Source organism: Schistocerca americana, chromosome 1 (assembly GCF_021461395.2).
Source record: "Schistocerca americana isolate TAMUIC-IGC-003095 chromosome 1, iqSchAmer2.1, whole genome shotgun sequence".
Classification (NCBI taxonomy): domain Eukaryota; kingdom Metazoa; phylum Arthropoda; class Insecta; order Orthoptera; family Acrididae; genus Schistocerca; species Schistocerca americana.
Genome location: NC_060119.1, coordinates 764,442,915 through 764,463,036, shown reverse-complemented (window position 1 = coordinate 764,463,036; position 20,122 = coordinate 764,442,915). Strand labels below are relative to the sequence as shown.

At 40.4% G+C, this 20,122-nt stretch overlaps 2 protein-coding genes across 3 annotated transcripts in view; one reads left to right on the top strand and one right to left on the bottom strand.

Moving 5' to 3' along the window:
• The first annotated feature begins 1,493 nt into the window (after positions 1–1,493).
• On the top strand, positions 1,494–19,075 carry LOC124611842 (programmed cell death protein 2-like). The gene is made up of 4 exons (XM_047140279.1): positions 1,494–1,636; positions 1,955–2,115; positions 6,718–7,518; positions 16,596–19,075. Exons 1-4 carry the CDS (start codon positions 1,529–1,531, stop codon positions 16,876–16,878), a joined length of 1,353 nt encoding a protein of 450 aa, XP_046996235.1. The 5' UTR covers positions 1,494–1,528; the 3' UTR covers positions 16,879–19,075.
• Positions 17,354–20,122, bottom strand: part of LOC124611858 — a 42,206-nt gene continuing 39,437 nt past the window's right edge. Inside the window, exon 3 of one of the 2 annotated variants that reach the window (XM_047140280.1) lies at positions 17,354–17,652. In XM_047140280.1, the coding sequence (XP_046996236.1) occupies positions 17,495–17,652 (158 nt within the window). In that variant the 3' untranslated portion in view covers positions 17,354–17,494. Of the gene's footprint in view, positions 17,653–19,154; positions 19,792–20,122 lie in introns of those variants that run through there. The other variant, XR_006979506.1, reaches the window with a different exon arrangement.

Below are 20,122 nucleotides of genomic sequence, written 5' to 3'. Positions count from 1 at the left end.
AGCCCGTGGCGCCTAATTCGAGCTGCCCTTCCCATTTTGGTATTTACATGGTTTTGTGCACTTTGTCCCACGGACGCCGAACCGTCTGTGGTACTAGCAGATATCATCGGCAGTATTTGACCTTGAGTGGTGTGTGACGGCTGTAGATTGGATGAACGAGGTGACTGCGTCCTCTTATCAGCGTCCATCCGTAACTCCAAGTTTTTTAACTGCGTGACAATTCGTCCCATTGTGGTCTATAACTCTCAGAGTTCCCCAGTGATGTCTGGTGACTGTCGACAAGATGCGGTGGCACAATTCAGCACCGGCTCCACCTAAAACTGTGATGTGTTTGTCACCTTCTTTTGTGGCGCTCGTATTTGTCGCTGCTACGCATGCCAAAGTTGTTGACTCCAGTGTGGCATATGTTCTATCGGCTACTTGTAGGAATTTATCCAATGATTGTCCTTCATGTGCTATTAATGTCAACCGTACTTGAGACGGAAGCTGTTGTCGCCAGATATGTAGCAGCAGCTCATTACGCTAAAGTCCATTATCACTCGTAGATGTCTCCAGAATTCTGACGGGTTTCTGTCTCCACGTTTCGCCTGGTAAAGCATTTGTGAGAGCCTCTGCTCGGGTAGCTTCATGTAGCTAGTGATTAACGAAGTCTTCAGGGCGAGATATTCTTGTTGATGGGGAATTGCCGGCATAAGTTGTTCACGGGCCTCTGTGATTCATAGTTGTGCGAAAATGCTTTCCAAGATCGCAAACCATATGTTCGGTTGTGCAGGCGTAAATGGAGGTGCCTGCAATTGTAGGCGCGGCGCAGTTGGCGCGGACGAATCTGCAAGCAGAAAATTTTCGGCGCTGGTGTGCGCTCGCGGCGCTGTAGTTATCGCTGGAGTTTGTGATCACGTCATGTCCGTCTTGCTGTCGTTTCTCAGCGTGGACTGTTCTAAAATTTCAATATCTTGTTGCAGTTACAGGACCTCGTCACCAATGATTTGTAAAAAATTATTTGCGCCTTCCATGTTTAATGTATGTAATCCGGAAAAAATGTCGATCTTGTTTTCGGGGTCACCAATTATGTAGGTCAGAAATCAAACCCAGATATACTTCAAGCCATTTGACTATTATGAGTAACGTCGGAAGTACAGCTATAAACAAAAAACGAAAAACAAAGAATTAAAATCAAACTATCGAAATCAGCTACTCGTTTAAGGGCAACAAACAATGCAGTTCACTGGACGGTCTCTTGTTCCCACAATAGCATTTTTATACCGACAGATGTCGGGCGAGCAGTTGATTGGAACTTGTGCCATGTAAATATACTACATTTGCAGCGATTTGTTGCTTGCGCAGGCCTGTGTGCAGATATTTGCGCAGACCGATTCTTGCGGGTGGTTAGGCCTTCAGATTGTTAGTGTAAAATATTGACAAAGAGTATAGCATTTTGTAACGACTGACATATCTGTAGTGATTAGTCTTTGACCTTGCAGACGGAATTTGTGTTTGTTTTGTACTGAATATTTTATGTTGCAGGAAAATGGCCAGGAAAGGTGGTAGGGTTTTATTGGGTTTCGAAGATGAGATAATCACAGAAAAACACAAGTCTTTTGTTAATTTTACAACAAATAAAATCGGTGGTAAACCGGTGCGTACCATCTTAATAAGTTCTGAAATTATTTTTAATGAATACATACGTTGTTGGCTGGTGGTAATGAGATATTTAAGTACTGCAGTGATACGCAGTACTTGTCAAATGTGTTTTTTGAATATTATTTATGTTGTATATCATTGCGCAGTTTTGTTTTTTCTCATAACTGTCAAAGAATCAGTTGCTTTAATGACCCTGGCACTTTGTGTCTGTGAATCTCCAGTGGAATTAACTGTCAAAGAATCAGTTACTTTAATGGCAGTGTCTCTTGTGTCTGTGAATCTTGAGTGAAATTATAATTTGTTTTACTTTAAGGATTGGCCATGCGATGGAATTCCGACTCCGTCGTGTCAGTTGTGCGGTCTCGTACTTCCACTGATCGTACAGATTTATGCTCCCCTCGAAAATTCTCCGTACCACAGAACTTTATATGTTTTTGGTTGCATAAATCCAAACTGCTGGAATCAAAGCGAAAGGTGAGATATTTGTTACAGATCTACATTAGGTCATAATAGACATATTGACCTCCAGGATTTCTGGTGGCTGGTAGATTTCCAATGACTGGTGAACATGGGCGAGAAAGAAGCCGAACTTACATCGTAATTTGCAATCTCAGCGTATGCGTGTCAAGTTTTGTTTTTACGTATGTCGCCTATATAAAGAGTCATTTTTCTTTTTATCGTTTTAAAGTACGCTTCTGATGAGTGTGTATAGAATACATTACTTCAAAAAGCAGAAAATATTGTATTTTTGCTGAAGATTACATTGAGGTTGTGATTTTTTGTATTGTGGTAGTGTGAAAGGGACTTCTCTGTTGACAGACTCACTCTGTTGACATAGTCAATGTTGCATTTTCTGATTTTGTATATGGGAGTAATATCGTTTGAGTGGATATGATTTCTGCAAATATTTGTGAATATTGCAACACCGTGAAGGATAGATACACTTGACTGAAATGCCCTCTGTACTAAAATTTGGCGCGCAACAATACACAAGTGTTTGGGATAAAAAAATCATATGGTACTTGATGTCAGACTTCAAAATTTCTGTGCCAATCAAAACCTCTGAATGTTGTGAAATGAAAACAAAGAATTTTTTTAAAAATGTATTCCAAGACACTTTCAGTCCACTTCAGCAGTGATTGCTGGAGAGCAGTAGTGTACAAGTTGTTGATGAGCGAAATTCCAAGCATATTTCATGTACTTTTCAGTCAGGCAAATGTGCAGACCAGGGAACCAACAGTACCTGTTGTTCACTATATCCATTGTGGAGGGACATTTGGTTGATTGAAGAAAGACTTAAAACTTTAACTCTTGTGGCCAGTCACGGCTCACCTTGAATGTGGCATGTGGAGTCGTCCAAAAATGAGGCAATCTCTCTTGCTCTTAACTCTCCCTGGTATTGCTATTCAGTTTACCCTCATTATAAATAAGTTGTAAGTACATTCTGTAGCTGGTGACATCTCAAACTACCACACTAGATGTTTCTTCTTCTGTCACTTGAAAATGTAATGTACAGATTTTAGTCAGCATGATGGCAATTAACACAATGTGATCACGATTCTAAGACAGATTCATTTGGGACTTCAAGAAACACAAAAAGTTCATCACTCAGCTTGCCAGTTATCATGCCTTGTGCCCATTGCAGTCTGAGAGGTTTGTGGTTTAGTGTCAACAGAATCTGATGCACTTGTATGTCTGTTACTAATCTCACCTGCAACATACTATTGATACAGACAAGTCCACACCAGTGTTATATTCCATTGTTAAACTAACATTAATGATGTAGCTGTATGGCCTTTACAAACTTGTGGACAAGGCTGCAGTTATGCTGTATACTGGGCACATTGTACAGTCCAGGAGCCTCATCTGTATATACTGGTTCCACGAGAAGATAGCAGGAAGCTCTATATGAACCAGAGTTGCATGGTGTGACAATCAAAATTTTCAGTATTAATGAAAATCGCAGTACCGCACATTGATTTTGAACTGTGATATCACAAACCCACACATAAATCCAAAACTGTATTGACAATTTCATTTGAGCTATATAGCTCAAATGAAGCCCACAATACCAGCAACTCCCACATACCTTCAACACATTGAACACTAATTTGAGGTGAGGATGCCACCAAACCATAACTATCACAAGTAACTAATCTCTAAACCTAATGAGGCCACATCCCATGACATCCTCCAATATAAACTAATAAATGTGAAGTTCAACTACCAACTGAAAATGGTAAAAAAAACTACTTCAACAAACATTTCAATACTCATATCTCAAAGAAAATTATATACATAAATAAACACACTACATTTCTTACACATAAAGACCAAAAAACCATAAGAACATACTTGTCACTCAGTCAGCTAACACACACACACACACACACACACACACACACAAAATAACCATTATTTAAGACCCACACCTCCCTAACCATAACTGCCCCCCCCCTCTCCCCTCCTCCTCCCACCAGCCAACTGATACCCATTCCCAACCAGTACCCACATAAAAACATACATACAAAAATATTAAATTCAAACAAAACGCATTAACACAAGTGTAATTTTGTCCCCCTTGCCCTAAAAAGAAAAAAAGGGGGGGGGGGGGTGGGCCACACTCCATTCCACAATGCCCCAATCCACATTAAACAATACCTTCCCTCTCACATGTTTAACTGCCTACCTTCGAAATGTACATTTTCCCCACAAGCTTCAAGAGACGTTGAAATACCGTTTTCCAGCACTTTCTTTCCCCAGCAATACTCATCAAGGTGAAACTGGAATAGAATAGCACCTCTTCTCCATCTCTGTAACAGACTTCACAGTCCCCAATAACTCACTATGATACTGGCACAGGCTCCCGTTGCATAATCTTTAACCTCTATGCTATGGTTCACTGTTAAATGTCAAAAGCTCATAGTACCCAGATCCGTGTGTGAAGAAAAAGTATCTGAAACAATAGTGAAATGCTGTTCTGTATGTTCTTTTACTGAACCAACCTAAACCCATTTTGTACACTTCCCCACCACCCTAAAACCACATCAGGATACCTTCACCCCCCCCCCCCTCCCCCCCCCCCCCCCCCCCACACACACACACACGTTTTCCCCACAGGTCGATCACCCCTCCCATACTTAGTCTTTCCAAAGTGTGACTCATCAGTTTCTGCAGTGACCCCACCCCCCTCCTCCAGACCCCTCATAAAGATCACCCTATACTCTATAAACTGTGAAGGAATCTCATGGAACTGCTATGGTCGCAGGTTCGAATCCTGCCTCGGGCATGGATGTGTGTGATGTCCTTAGGTTCGTTATGTTTAAGTAGTTCTAAGTTCTAGGGGACTTATGACCACAGCTGTTGAGTCCCATAGTGCTCAGAGCCATTTGAACCAATCTCATGAAAAAAGGAAACCAATCTCAGTTGTGCCTACCCCTGAAGCTCATCTCATGTGAACAAAACCAGACAGACAAATGAAAACACCAGTAATAAGTTAGCAGAACAGTATCTCTTACGGCCAGACTAGATTTCTTGAACCAGAAACCCAATCCCCAATAGACCTCTAAACGTTACCATGATGATGCTACCACAAGTAGTGGTCCCAGGTTCAAGAAGCAGCAACTTCCTTGAACTTTGTCAGTTGGCTGCACTGATGAAAACTCTTGCTGTCCGGTGAAGCCAGATAACATGGAAATTTTATAGTCGCAGCCATATTCTTGTCCATAGCCGCCACTACTAAATGACTTGAATTTAGTCATTAGATCCATGAAGAACACACACAATTAAATTCCGCAGATGAGCAAATTTCAAATGCCAAACTAACAGCTCAAAAACCGAAAACTGATTCATTGCCAGTAACTAACAAGATTAAAATAACTTATGGACAAGTGAACGACTACCACCTTTGAAAACGCCAATAAATCCAATGTCACACTAACGTCACTCACAAACAGATTATAAACACAATCATCCTACACTACAGTGTACCACTGCTTACTCCAACATGTGCTCTGCAAACAAATATCCATTACAAAGATGCCACAGCACAATGACGCAACACAACAAAGTTAAATTGGGCCAAAGGCACAACTTTTGGTTGACCCAAAATTTGTAGGGTCTGTTGTTCATCTTTTGAACTAGTCATTAATGATGCAGGGGCAATGACAATTTAGTTTCACAGTTCCTCTTCATTTGACAATCATTCAAATGTGACCTTGAAATTTCCAGTCACTCGAAAAGGGTGCTTTTTGGTGTATGTGCACTTCATCTCTCTGTAATTTTCAGTTCTACACATCCATCAAGTTTGAGTTTATTTTGATCATTCTTGCCTGTGTCGCAATTTTCATAAAATTTGGTGTACATAGTTCTACTGCAAATTAAGAGTTGTGGATTAGATGTGTGCATAACAATATAGGCCTTAGATTCCCTTTTGAATGTCCTCTTAGATAGTAGTTAGCAAGTAGTAGTGAAGGCGAAAGGGAGCGAGAGGGCTTAACAAACCTTTGAGTTACAAAGTGTAATATTTCAGAACTTTCCAATGTAAAGCATAACGTAGCCAAGGAAGAAGACACATGGTGAGAAGTTCATTAGTTGACTAGATGATTGCCGGCCGAAGTGGCCGTGCGGTTAAAGGCGCTGCAGTCTGGAACCGCAAGACCGCTACGGTCGCAGGTTCGAATCCTGCCTCGGGCATGGATGTTTGTGATGTCCTTAGGTTAGTTAGGTTTAACTAGTTCTAAGTTCTAGGGGACTAATGACCTCAGCAGTTGAGTCCCATAGTGCTCAGAGCCATTTGAACCATTTGACTAGATGATTGGAAGAAAGTATTCTATCATATTCTCTTCATGGAGATTGCTTGAATACTTAGTCTGTAATAATTTTTACTGTATAATTGTTATTGGGTGTCATAGTGTATTCTTACCACACATAACATAGCACAAACTGGCTGGACAGTTTTATGTTCTCTAAAGAGAGCTCTTTCATTTTTGTGTTTGAAGAGAATGACATATATTGTAGAATAAGTCTCATTCCCACAATGTATTGCCCCGTAACTTCTATTTCTTATGTATGCAGCTGGATCTGTGTGCGTAGCCAAACAGTTGATACTGCTTCTGATCCTGGTGTTGCCTCACCAGCAGTCACTGTCAATACTGGAACTACTACTGACTGGTGCCAAGAGGCTGATGATTGGGATGATGACAACAACGTTAACAACAATGAAGAAAATGGTAATGTAATAGCTTGCATAAAAAATGTGGAGAGCTGTGAACATGTGTCAGATGATGATAATGAAATGGAAGATAATCAGTGTGACCTGAGAATGCAGCTTGGGAATCTGAACCTCGATGAAAGGAATGCCAATTGTGGAGAAATGAAGGGCGGAGCAGGAATTCAGGAAGGAGGAGCTGTTGGATGTCTCATTTCTCCAGCAGCTACAGCAGAGATAGAAGGAGATGAAGGTGAAGTGGTCAGCATCGATACACCAACAGCCCCTCAACATGACCTTATAGCATTGCTTCAAGAAACAGCACCTTTGCCAGCAGTTCTCAGAAACTCAAGTGAAGCAAGTGGACAACGAATGCCATCATCCTGTTCACTTGAATTTGCTCCCTACTTCATAAGTGTTGATGAGGAGAATTTGGGTGGTTCGCCATCAATTACTCCTCTTTCAGAACATGTCCGAGAATTGTTGCAAGAGTATCAGCAAAATAGTGAGGAAGGTTCATTTAGTCCAGAGCAAGAAAAAATGGTTTCCATGGGTCAAGGTGACCAGTTAACACAAGAAAAATATGAAAAAAGTATTCCAGCCCATGGCGATAAAATGTTCCATCAGTTCCTGCTTCGCATACAGCGTAATCCAGGTCAGATTATAAGGTAAGTTTTATTTGCTAAATGGCAAGAAATATAAAATGTCTCTTTGAAATTAGTCATTTTTAAGACTACAGATAAGTAAGCATTTTATCAACAGTCACTAGCCTGTTGCAATCCATATTTATCAGTTCTTACATGCCATCAAACTTTTTTTATAAAGCATGTACACAGTGGGTTCACATGTGGAGAAGTTACAGAAGTTTTGATGGAGGCATTGTGAAACTGGAAGTGGGGGGGGGGGGGTGAGGTAGTGGGAACGTAAACACCACTGGTTTTGCGAGAGAAAAGGTCAAGTTTGGCACTTCAGCCTGATGGGTGCAGAGGGGCCACCGTTCCTCTAGCACTGTGGACACAATACTATCTTCAGTGAGTGTTTTAAGACAAGGTGTGGTCAATTCTACAGTAGAGTGTTGATTATCCAAACTAATTGGGGGACATGGTGTTCAGAAAACAGGTTTATTTGGATAATCGAACTGTATACTTTTATTTACTAATTTACCCATTAAAAATTAAGTATATTTATAACAATGTTAATCTCTTTTATTATTACAAAGTCAAGTACAGTAAGAATGTGTGTAGTACTGCCTAGTATACAAGAAATATGTAATACATATGCATTTTACATGTACAGTGTGTATGTATAGGAATAATTTTTTAAAAAAAATTCTAAGTATGGTCAGTCCAAGCAAGCCTACCAGCTTTCAAGCAGGTAAGTCATGCACTTTTTTTGGGCAGATATCTGATAGTGGTCACTTTTATCTTGAGCTTCAAACCATCGGAAGACATTATGTGAACAAGTAAATGCTTCAGAAGCAGCCAGAATATTGTCACCTTCATTTTCTGGACCACTAGTTGACGAGATTCTGGCTGCTTCAGCTTTATCAGTGACAAGGTTTACAATTTCAATATCCTGCAAGATTTAGTGCCCTGTATCTGCATCATCAGCACTCATCTGTCTTGAGTGTCATGGCAATTGAGGTCTTTTTGCATATTGAACATTTTGGACACACCATTCTGTTCATTATTTTAAATTAGAATTTGAGAACTTCCCGCCATACCCAAAATTTTATTCCAGCCTTTTTTCAAATTCTGTTCTTTACACTATCCCATGCTGGTCTGATCATGTAGGACACATTTTCCAAATCAGTATTTTTATTTCTTGACAGACTTCATTCTGCTTCCACTTCTCTTTCTGACAATAACTTACATAAGAGTTCTTTTCTGTAAAACTGTTTGAAAGTCTCTATAACATCTTGATCCAAGAGCTGTAATAATGAGGTTGTGCTAGATGAGAGGAATATCACTTTCGCTGGCCGGTGTGGCCGTGCGGTTAAAGGCGCTTCAGTCTGGAACCGCGTGACCGCTACGGTCGCAGGTTCGAATCCTGCCTCGGGCATGGATGTGTGTGATGTCCTTAGGTTAGTTAGGTTTAAGCAGTTCTAAGTTCTAGGGGACTTATGACCACAGATGTTGAGTCCCATAGTGCTCAGAGCCATTTGAACCATTTTTGAATATCACTTTCATGAATGTGTCCTTTTCGATTAAGATCTCAAGAGATGGATGAGTTGGTGTGTTGTCAAGGAGCAGTCATGTTTTCTCTCTTTTGCCATTTTTTAACTGATGAGCTTCACAATCTGTCAGATGCCTACTCAACCATGTCTATCAACTCTGTTCCACAACCAACAGCTCAGACTGTTTGCACATTGGCCGGAACTGGGTAGACCAGCTGGAACTAGACTCAATACTCTACTGAGGGACATCAAACAGCCTCCTATAGTCTGTGTTTCTAGAGCTTCCTCTCGACACTGTTGTGGTCTGTACCCTATCCTGTGATATGGATGGACATCTTTTGTGGCCCCTAGAAGGATGCTGATCCCACCCTTCTCCAACACCTGTTTTGTTTGATCCTCCACAGTTATTCTAATTACGTATGCATTTACATGGACAGATCGAAAGTCAGCACCAGGGTTGGTTATGCTTTTGCACGTGCAAGGGGACATGAGAAACACACTCTGCTGAGTGCCTGCGGTGTATATACTGCAGAGTTGGTTGCCATATCTCAGGCTTTGTGGTACGTTAAGTCCCTGACCACAACAAACTTTCTGATTTGTAGCGATTCCACGAGTTGCTTAAAAGTCATATCCCTGTGCTATGCCAAAAAATCATTTGGTCACCAACTTCCAAGACCTATTGACCTCTGCACCTCTGGAAAGACAGTGACTGTCGTCTAGACACTGAGCCATGTAGGCATTCCAGGAATTGAACTTGTCAACCTTCTAGCTAAAGACACAACTGCAGACTTCACAATACTGGGCACTGACTTATGATTACAACTTTGATGCAATACTGTGAGGGTCTGGGAATTGGAATGACAGGCTACTACGAACCAAAACAAGTTGAGGGCAATTAAAAGGTCCATTACGGTTTGGCATACATTTTTCCAGGCCTCTTGGAGACACACCAATGAGCTCCTTCTGCATTGGGAGGATCATCATCCTGCAGCTGCGGAGTCTACTGACTGTAGCATGTGTTCTTGTTGAGTGCATCCTGCTTGTTGGTCTGCAGCATGCTCTCAGCTTTCCTACCTAACTACCTCAGATCCTTGCATATGATGACACAACCACTACGAAAATATTGCATTTCCTAAGGGGGGGGGGGGGGGGGGGAGATTTTGCTCTAAACTATAATACTCCTCTACTTTCAGTGTTAGGGGTGGTTGTGAGGGGAAGAGCCTTCCCCTGCAACAGGTACCCCACATGCAGTCACAGGTTACCCTCCTACCTTGTTGTGCCTTGCAACACTCTTGCGCAAGATGCTGCCTGAGTTATCTCTGTTTACTTTTACCTATCATGTTACTACTAATGTCACACTCTTTATCAAACTCTTTGACTTGCTTGTATAGTTGGAGCAGCCAAGTCCCCCTTGTTTTGCTTTTTACCTTTTTACATGTTTCTCTCATGAAATGGTGGGACTAATGACCCAGTAGTTTGGTGACTTTAAACACATAATCATCATCATAATGAATCCTGCCTCTCCCATCTTACACTACCATCCAACCATGATACCCCCACCTCTCACCTAACATGACCTGGTCACATTCCAGGAGTTCCTTACCTCCAACCTGGGCTTACCATTCTTCCCCAAGTCCCTTCCTAAGAACACCAACATTTCAGAAGAAGAAAGGACAGCCATACGCAATCTCAAAAAAGGTCCTGACCTTATCATCCTACCTGCAAAGGTTCCACCACTGTCGTTATGAATCACAGTGACTGCCTGGTGGAAGGCCTCTGCCAGTTATCTGACACCTCCACCTGTAAACTCTTCCAGAGTGATCCTTTCACAGAAGTCGAACATAATGTCCAATCCTTGCTTTAAAGCATTAGCCCATGCCAGAAACTATGCCATGAATCAATTCTGCTCCTCATTCCTGCACACCCATCTTCTGCAAGCACCCTAAAAACAACAAACCCAACAATTCTGGACCCCTCGTTGTATCTGGATATTGTGCTCCCACTGATTGAATTTCTGCTCTCACTTACGAACACCTCCAACCAATTGCCTGAAATCTAGCCTCCCACGTCATAGATACCAACCACTTCCTTCACCGACTCTGGCACCATCTCCACTGCTATGCTTCCTCGATACCTACTTGTCACTGTTGATGCCACTTCCCTACACACGGACATCCCTCATGCCCATAGTCTTATCCGTATTGAATGCTACCTTTCCCAACGTCCTTCAGTCTCCAAAACCACTGCCTGATTCCTCGCACACTTTGCTATCTTTCTCCTAACACATAACTACTCCTTTGAAGGGAAGATAATAGAAACAAATGTGTGACACAGTCATGACACTAATATGGCTTCCTCCTATGCCAACCAGTTTATGGGCCATCTAGAGGAAACCTTCCTAGCATCCAAAAACCCCAAACCCCTGGTTCTGTTCAGGTTCATTGATGATATCGACATGATATGGACCCAGGGCTAGGACACCCTTACCACCATTCCTTCACAACCTCAACACGTTCCTCACATTCACTTCACTTTGTCCTCCGCAACCCAGCATGGCACCTTCCTGGGTGTTGACCACCTCTTCTCTGATGGCCTCAACAACACCTCTGCCCACATATAATCTGCCAACCACATACGGTACCTATATTCTGACAGCTGTCATCCATTCCACACCAAAATAATCCCTCCCATAAAGCTTGGCCACCTGGGAACAGCATGCCCAGTAACAAGAAGTCACTTGCCCAGTACACTGAAGATCTCATGAAGGCCTTCACAGACACACTATTCCCAAGACCTAGTCCGACAGATTTCCTGTGCCATATCCCCCACCCCAATACTCCCATTACTGCCACGAACCAGCTGCAAAGAAGTGCCCCTTCATCACCCAATACCACCATAAACAGAAACAACTGGAGCTTCCCACCTCTCCTGAAGAGGGTGTTCTGTCACCCAACTTCCACATCATCCGTGTCCATCCTCATGCCACTCGCAATCCCAGCCCCTTGCCAAGGGGATCATATCACTGTGGAAGACCCAGGTGAAAGACTTGCCCAATTCACCTACCAACTCAACCCCCACCCACCCACCACCACCACTTCCTATTCCAGTCCTGTCACTTGCTTATCCTGTCTCATCTGCGGCAGGGCAACCTTTGGAAGCTGCCATGTTATATACCAGCTCTTCTGCCTTCATTGATTAGCTTTCATATTGGTATGACTAACAACCAGCTATCCATTAGGATGAATGGCCTCCATCATACTGTGTCCAAGAGCAAATTGTATTACCCTGTGGCACAACCTGCAGCTGTATCTAACATACTTGATTTCAATGAGTGCTTCACAACGTGGACTATTTTTGTCCTCCCCTCCACCACCAGCTTTTCCGCACTGCGCAGATGGGTGTTACTGTTATAACACATTCTCCATGTCTGAAATCATCCTCAACTCAACTTATGGCAACCTGCTATCACACCCTCCACCCAACTGTTTCTACTCCCTCTTTCCTGTCAGCTCCTCACAATGCACCTCCCCTCACCCTCATTGTGCACTGCTTTCTGCCAGCACAAGTACCAGTCTTCTACCCTCTTCTGCTCCCCCATTTTCTCCTCTCCCCTCCTCTCCCTCCTCTATAGCCTACCAACACTCTCTCTGCAGTCCTTACCTACTGCCTCTAGTCCCTGCATGCTCTGCCACACACCGCCAAATCCTCTGTCCCCCATCTGTACCGTGATATCCCTTCCCCGCCACTCCCATTCAGTGTGTTTCTGTTGCAGTCTGGCCAGAGTGGTTGGAGGTAGCTGTCGTGTGACAACCCCTTGCTTGTGTGAATGTGTGTGCATTTCTCTTTTCTGAAGAAGGCCTTGGGTGAAAGCTTATATGTAACAGTCTTTTTGTCATGCGTGTCTGCAACTCCACATGCCATCTTTACAGTGAGTAGCAATCTATACTTTTCATAATATTTATTACTTTAAATATTGCTTGATAAATATGAATTCTTTTGTCTTCCCCCATTAAACCAACTATACAGGAATCCCAAGCACTCAACATAAATAGGCTGCCACTGTTGCTTACATGCAACTGTTTGCTTTAAGTCTACCGACAAATCAGAAATTAAATTTTAACCGAGCCAAGAATACTCTGAGTTTATTGCATTTCACATCTTTTTTTGTGGAAAACAACATTTAAAGAAGAAGGCAAGAGAATACTGTTTCAAATAGGATCATGCCCAGAATTGGTTGTAATTTGTTCATAGATGATTATTTTTCCAATGGAATACAATGAAAGTGTGGTCACATTCCTCTGTTAACGATAGGTTAGGCAGTCCACTTAATAAGGTTCTGTGGATTCTATTTATTTTTAGAGCAATCCTTTTAGTGAAAGCAAGACAAAAAAGTTACTAGATCATGTTACCCTCTTCTAGATCAGTTCCTTGCATTGTACTCACGTGTTAATTGTGGTGATCAGAAGTTGGAGATTGCCACCAGTCTTGGAAAGGTTCTGGTAGTGAAATTGTTGCTAGACTGTAAAGGTAGGCATGCGATCTGATCAATCTGCTAATTGAATTTTGATACCACTTTATGTAGTCTTAGCTCTACAGTTGTTTGTAACTTGTGTTCAGTGATATGCCTCATTGTGAGCAAGTTTTAATCATAATTTTGTTCTGTATTGTATGTACGACTACCGCCACCACAACCACATTGGAAGCAGTTACTATCCATCTACATAAAGACACTGACTGTCTTTGATACAGTTGCTACATTCCACCAACTGGCTCCCATAACAAATTAGTAAGGTCACCCATGTTGCCACACTTTTAGTGAATTGCACAGAGAAGTAAGTAATATACTGTTCAGCATTATCACAAACAGTCTTCACTGTAATAACAAGCAAGAATCATAGTGCACTTGGTCTGTGTTACCAACTCCCAAACATTTTGCACTTTGGAATATAGGTGTTTTCATAAATCTTATAATCAAATATGACTGGCATTGTAGGTATTAGGTCATTGGGTCATTAGTACACTTGATCGCTGCATCATTTGGAGACTTCCAAAATTGTGATCCATTGGAGCACATTACATGCCTCTAGTCAATTACTACAAGGTGGGCCTAGTAAATGGGGCTTGGAGAACAGAGTTCCAGGATACAAAGAAACGTAGCAGAGGACTGGAAATACAGTACTAACCTCACTATAGCAGATGTTGAAAGTGACCACTATTCATCTCTTGGCACTTTTTGTCTCTGGTCAGCAAGTTGCTGAAGGCAGATCTAAACTGGGCTGGAATTGCTTCAAACTTATCCAAAATGTTCTACTGCAATTCTTGAAGACTATGAGGGTTGTTGTGATACACCTTAGGCTTCAGGACTCCCCACACAAAGTAATTGCACACTGACAGATCATGTAACGTGGGTGGCCAGCTAGGGCCATGACCTTTGCTAACGACTGTCAGGCATGAAGATAGTGTAAATGTGCTCCAAGGTTTGGCTGTCTGTAAGGGCAGTTGCTCCATCCTGTTGAAAGTAACTGTAGATCTTTTACTCCTGTGTTAATGCTGCCACAAATGGTTTCAAAATGTTGGCAACGTAATGTGCCGAAGTCAGTGTGCAATGAAAGAAGATGGGAACAATAATGTGCTGTGCAGACACTGCACACCAAACCCAACCTTATGATCATGTCATGGTGTTTTGTGGAAGTTAGACGGATTCTCCACTGCCCAGAGCCTGTGATTCTGTGAGCTGACATAACCATTCAGGTGAAACTGGGCTTCTTGCGACATAAAGAACAAATCCATATCCAAGCCATTCATTATCTCAGTGAACAGCCACTCACAAAACTGGAGGTGCTGAGGAGCTTCTGCTAGTTTTAATGCGTGAACAACAGACACTCGGTACGGATGTATGTGTAGGTGCAGGTAGAGTATTCATCCACATGATCGACTTGATACTCCGGTCTCTTGTGAGATGTGTTGGGTTGATTTTGTGGGACTCTGAAGGGTATTTTCTGCTGAACTACAGCCACATTTTCTGACGTGTGGGCACATTTTTGAATGTTTTTTGACTTGTTCAAAACAGATCTTGTCTGACGCCATTTTCAGACTAAGGATTGTGTGGCACTCTTTTCTGGCACTTTGACAACATTAAACTTCTCGGCAACAACTGACCGCACTGTTTCCATGACTGTTGTCACGTAACTTTCCACACTGAACACCCGTTGCTCCACTGTGAGTACCATCATCCCCTCTGCACTACACCACTCATGCTGACAAAGCCGCTACTGTGCTCTGAACCAGTGTGGAAATCACATGGCGGGTGTACATGTGATGGTTGTGGTTACATGCATACATTCATGTCCAATCGTCTCCACTCATCTGGGCCACTTTTATTTGCCCCCACAGTGTATCTTATTTGTTGGTTTGGCCATCGAAAACTTGCAGCTTTATGTGCTGCAGCGAGCAATGGAATTTTGCGAAGTACCTAACTCCAAATGCCCATTGCATGCAATTTCCTTCACAATTGTTCGTTTGGAAACTGATTTAGATGGATGTACATTCACTGGTAACAGAAATTATCGTAGTTTCTAAACCAATTATCACTGACAAGGTTTGGCATTTGTCTCCAGTCTCTGTCAGTTATGTACATGTTACATGCTTGTGAATGGTACACAATTCCATGTAGACAAGTTGCACAGTCTGCGTTGATACACTACCAAATTGGGCAACTTCTTTCACTGTGTGTTTATGTACCTGTCTAAACAGGGTAGCTCCATTCAGCCATTGTATCAGGTCTTCAAGTCCACCCATTTTACTGCACACCTCCAATACAACCAACTGGCACCCCCCCCCCCCCCCCCCCAATTAACTACCATGACTTGCATAAGAGGTGGAGGGTTACATAATTGCCAGGTACACCCAATTGTACAGCATTCCAAAGGAACCAGTGCATATTTTTAAGGATGATGAAACATTTTGTCTGATGAGCTTATAAAACTTGATAAACAGTGAAGAAGAATGGATGTTTAAATGTTTTTTTTACTCTTGGAACTGTAGTAGTATTAAAGATTCAACCAACACTCAGAACTGTGTCCAGTGAATACTATGGTATTGTGCAGTCACATCCTAGTGTTGTTTGTACTGGAGTGCTGATTGTCCAAAATTACTGCTGATTGAGTATTTGAGTTCCAAGGAGCCAATTGTGGGGATAGAATTCCACAGACAAGAGTGAGACCTGCATGACCTGTGGTGCTCGTAATAATAATTTTCCTTCGCAGAAGAAATCTACTTTACATTTGACAACAAGTCCGTTCTTTCCATTGCCCAGAGGTTCTTTTTATTAGCTAATGTGGCACAATTAAAATCCACAACTTTAATTTCAAGGGACACAGTTCAGCTCAAGAGCTACCAGTCATGGATGTTGCTTCCCACACTCTGTGTAAACATGGAGGGCAGCTCGGATGGTTTCTTACACGAAGCCATCATGACACTCTCAGTTTTAATCATATAGAAACAGTTAAATATTAATTACTGTGGAAATTACAATTTTATAGCTAATTTTATATTTTTTTAAAATTACAGGTATTGCCGAGAAGGTGGTGGGCCATTATTGCTGCAGCCAGTGAATGAATTACCAGCAAGGTGTTCACATTGTCTTGGTGATATGATGTTTGAGTTGCAGCTGCTACCTACACTGATTCCTCGACTACGTTTAACAGTAGCTTGTTCAGGAGAGGGTGTGTCTTCAAGTTCCCATGTAGAATATGGAACTGTGCTTATATTTACGTGTCGTCGCAGTTGCTGGTCTGCTGGAGACTCATTCCGTAATGAGCGCATCATTGTTCAGTCTGAAAATGTCATTTAGGAAAACAGATTTAGCACTGTATAGTTTTGACAGGCATTCTTTTGTCTTTACACTTTGAGAGGTGAGAAACACCTTTGCCAGACAGTGTTTTCCAGTCCTTCTCAATGAACCTAGTCTACATAATAACTCTTTATCCATTATTTGTCATTGGGTGTAATCTGTTGCCATATGAAGCTAACTTTACTCTTTCTTTTTTTTCCTAGATAAGTGATATCATGATTTTTAATGTCCAGTAAAGTTTTCAGAAACAGTGGCTCATATACTCTCTGAAGATGCAGCTGGGAGAGTAGGGGCAAAGTGGAGCATGTCAGTGCAAGAGCCTGATGTTGAGGTCTCAGACTGGAAGGTAGAAACAGAGATAATACAGACACAAATATTGGTAAATAGTATGTGCTACTACCTTTTAATAGTTGGATGAGGTGGTTAAAAGTGTATATTTCTGGATGTGACTGTTTTATCATATCCATATACTGTATTTGTTTTAAAGGATCTGTCAGCACACAAATTTTTACCTGTGCTCTGGTTTTTTCAATCCAAGTGAACTCTAAATCTAGCATACTTCAGCCTTTTGATTAGCTTGTTCACTCACAAAAAGTACTGTTTTAAAATGACATTATTATTGAAGTTTTTCCATAATAAATGCATTATTGAATGTGTTAGCACGACTTAAAATTAGATGAAGTATCCAAAATAATGTCTTTATTGCTGTTTGCTTGTAGTATGTCTCATTTCTTCTTCTTCTTCTTCTTCTTTTGTAATCTGTAGATTCCAGATCTGTAAATTTCAGGATACTTGTATAATTAATGTATTATTACTATTTATAGTACAGTGTAACCGATTCTAATTATTGTCAAAATGAGATTTTGTTTATGTTGTTGTGTTTGCTTGAAAGGTCATTTTAAAAAGAATGAAGAATTGGACATTCATGCGATTTTGCCATTATGTGAGCTGTGTGTGAAATTTTTTTAACCAGCAAATAGCAATAAATGTACTGTAGTTTAATACATAATTAGTTTATTCATCTGTTTCAACAGTTCTGGCACTGACTCACTTGTCCAGCTGCATGTAAAATACTTTTCAAGAAATAGAACAAGATTTCATGAGAGGTTTTTTCTTTAGAATTTTTTTTCTCAGGTGGATTAATAATGTTTAAACATATAGGTATTTCATTCTGCAACATATTCATGTATTAGTAATGATCAACAGAAGTCAGTTTATATTTATAAAGCTTAAAATTCATTAGGAAAGGAAAAAATGTATATTTAGACTTGCTAGAGTACCTGTTCTCCATTTTATTGAATGGTAGCTAGAATTTAATGTTTTACTGACTGAATGGGTGGATTTTTGTCTGATGTCAATCCCTCCACATAATTGAAGGGCTTAAGAAAGTTTGTAAATAAATTGTAAAAGTGTTCATTGTATTATCTTGAGGATAATAGACTCGAAAAGCTACCTGAAGGAAGAAATCAGTAATGCACCAAACTTGAATGAACAATTTCAAGTGCTGCACTGATGGACAATGGGAACTTAAGTGCATTAGAAAAATAATGATTTTAATGCACAAAATTTTTCCACGAGCTTCAGAATGATCCTTGAGGACTTGTCAAATATTGCCTGACAACTATAAAAGTGCTCAACCTGTTGTAACTATACTGTGATGTATAATAAACATCTAGGGAGCGTAAGAAACACGTCTAGTCAAAAAAACCTAGATCGTACTGCAAAAGGATCATTGTGGGAGGAGCTATATTGATAAGTTATGAATTTTATGTATGTAACTATAATATACTAGAAAAGTAGAAGGCCCTTTGGCACATGAAAGTGATAGTGAAATTGGTAATTTATGAAAGTATACCAGAAAATATTATTATATAGCAGAAACAATAATATTTATCTTTTTAATTGAAATAATAATAACCTGTAATCAGACATTGTTGCTCATATTGAAAGTTGTTGGATACAGAATTCTAACATTTCGTTTGCATTGCTCTGATACATTTTACCAATACATTAGTTTTAATAGGACTTGTTTGACATTATGTGTTGGCATCTTATTTTAGTTGCAGCACAGATGTTAGACTTTTGCTTTTGTGTGGAACTAATCATTCCAGTTTTTATAGGTATGCACAATCACATGAAGATCAGATATTTTTAACAATTTTGTGTGTGGATGGGTGGGGAGGGGCAGGGAGGAGGAGTTAAATAGTTTCTCTTTTAAACCCCACTACTCAACTCTCTTTTATAGTTGTTGATATGAAATACTATCATTACTCTTTGTTTCGTACACTTTGACACAATTAGTAGATATCTGGCGCTCTTTTAAAGAAAAGACATTACAATTTGTTTGAACATATCTAAAACAAGATTTTATTTCTTGGTAGTTATGGAATCATTATGATCATTGCATAGATCATTGTTGATGTGGTATGAGAGATGTTACCATAATTGTCTTCTTTATCAGAAGTGGAAAATAAAAATTTAAAGACCGCAACATTTTTCATGTTTAGTAAATACAATGCTCTTCACAGTGATACTGATCATCACAGTGTTTGTTTCACAGTTTGGCTTCCTTTTCTATGTCGTACTACTAAGCTTTACTTTCAGTGCCATATAACATTTATAAGTAGAAATCTGTTATCCAGGAAACTAATTTAACTGTTTTTGTAAATTCAGTGCTTGTGATAGTAGTCTTCTGTCTTGCTTCAGCAAATGTCAGCCACTACTCCTGATGCAGTAAATGAAAAGGTCTAGATTTAAAAGGGGAGTATCTGTAAGTTTTCTTTAAATAAAATCTTAGTGTAAAATTTAAATTTGTGTGACAGTACTGACTGAATCGAGTCTTTTGTATGACAGCTGGCATACTCGCAGTTTCTCACGTATATTTATTGATAACATGCTGATGAAATTTGTCACCTGTAAGCAGCAAGAATGAGATATTACTTTGCAGATCAGATCTATATTTTATTCTTTTAAAGCATTTCAAAGTTGTGCAATAAGTTGTCAAATATCATACTTACCACCCACTTTGTGACTTAATAGTAGAAGTTAGATAGTTGTTAACATAGTATTTAACGTGGTGAGTGGTAGCAAGAAAAGTTATGATTGTGGTGAGGTTAATTTAACACTGTAAGAATTGGAGACTGTAAGTGACTGCAGGACAAAAAGTATAAATAACATAGATTTTTTAAATAAACACTCCAAATAACATATGAAAATGAAACTAAAATTTTTATTTGGGTTTAAA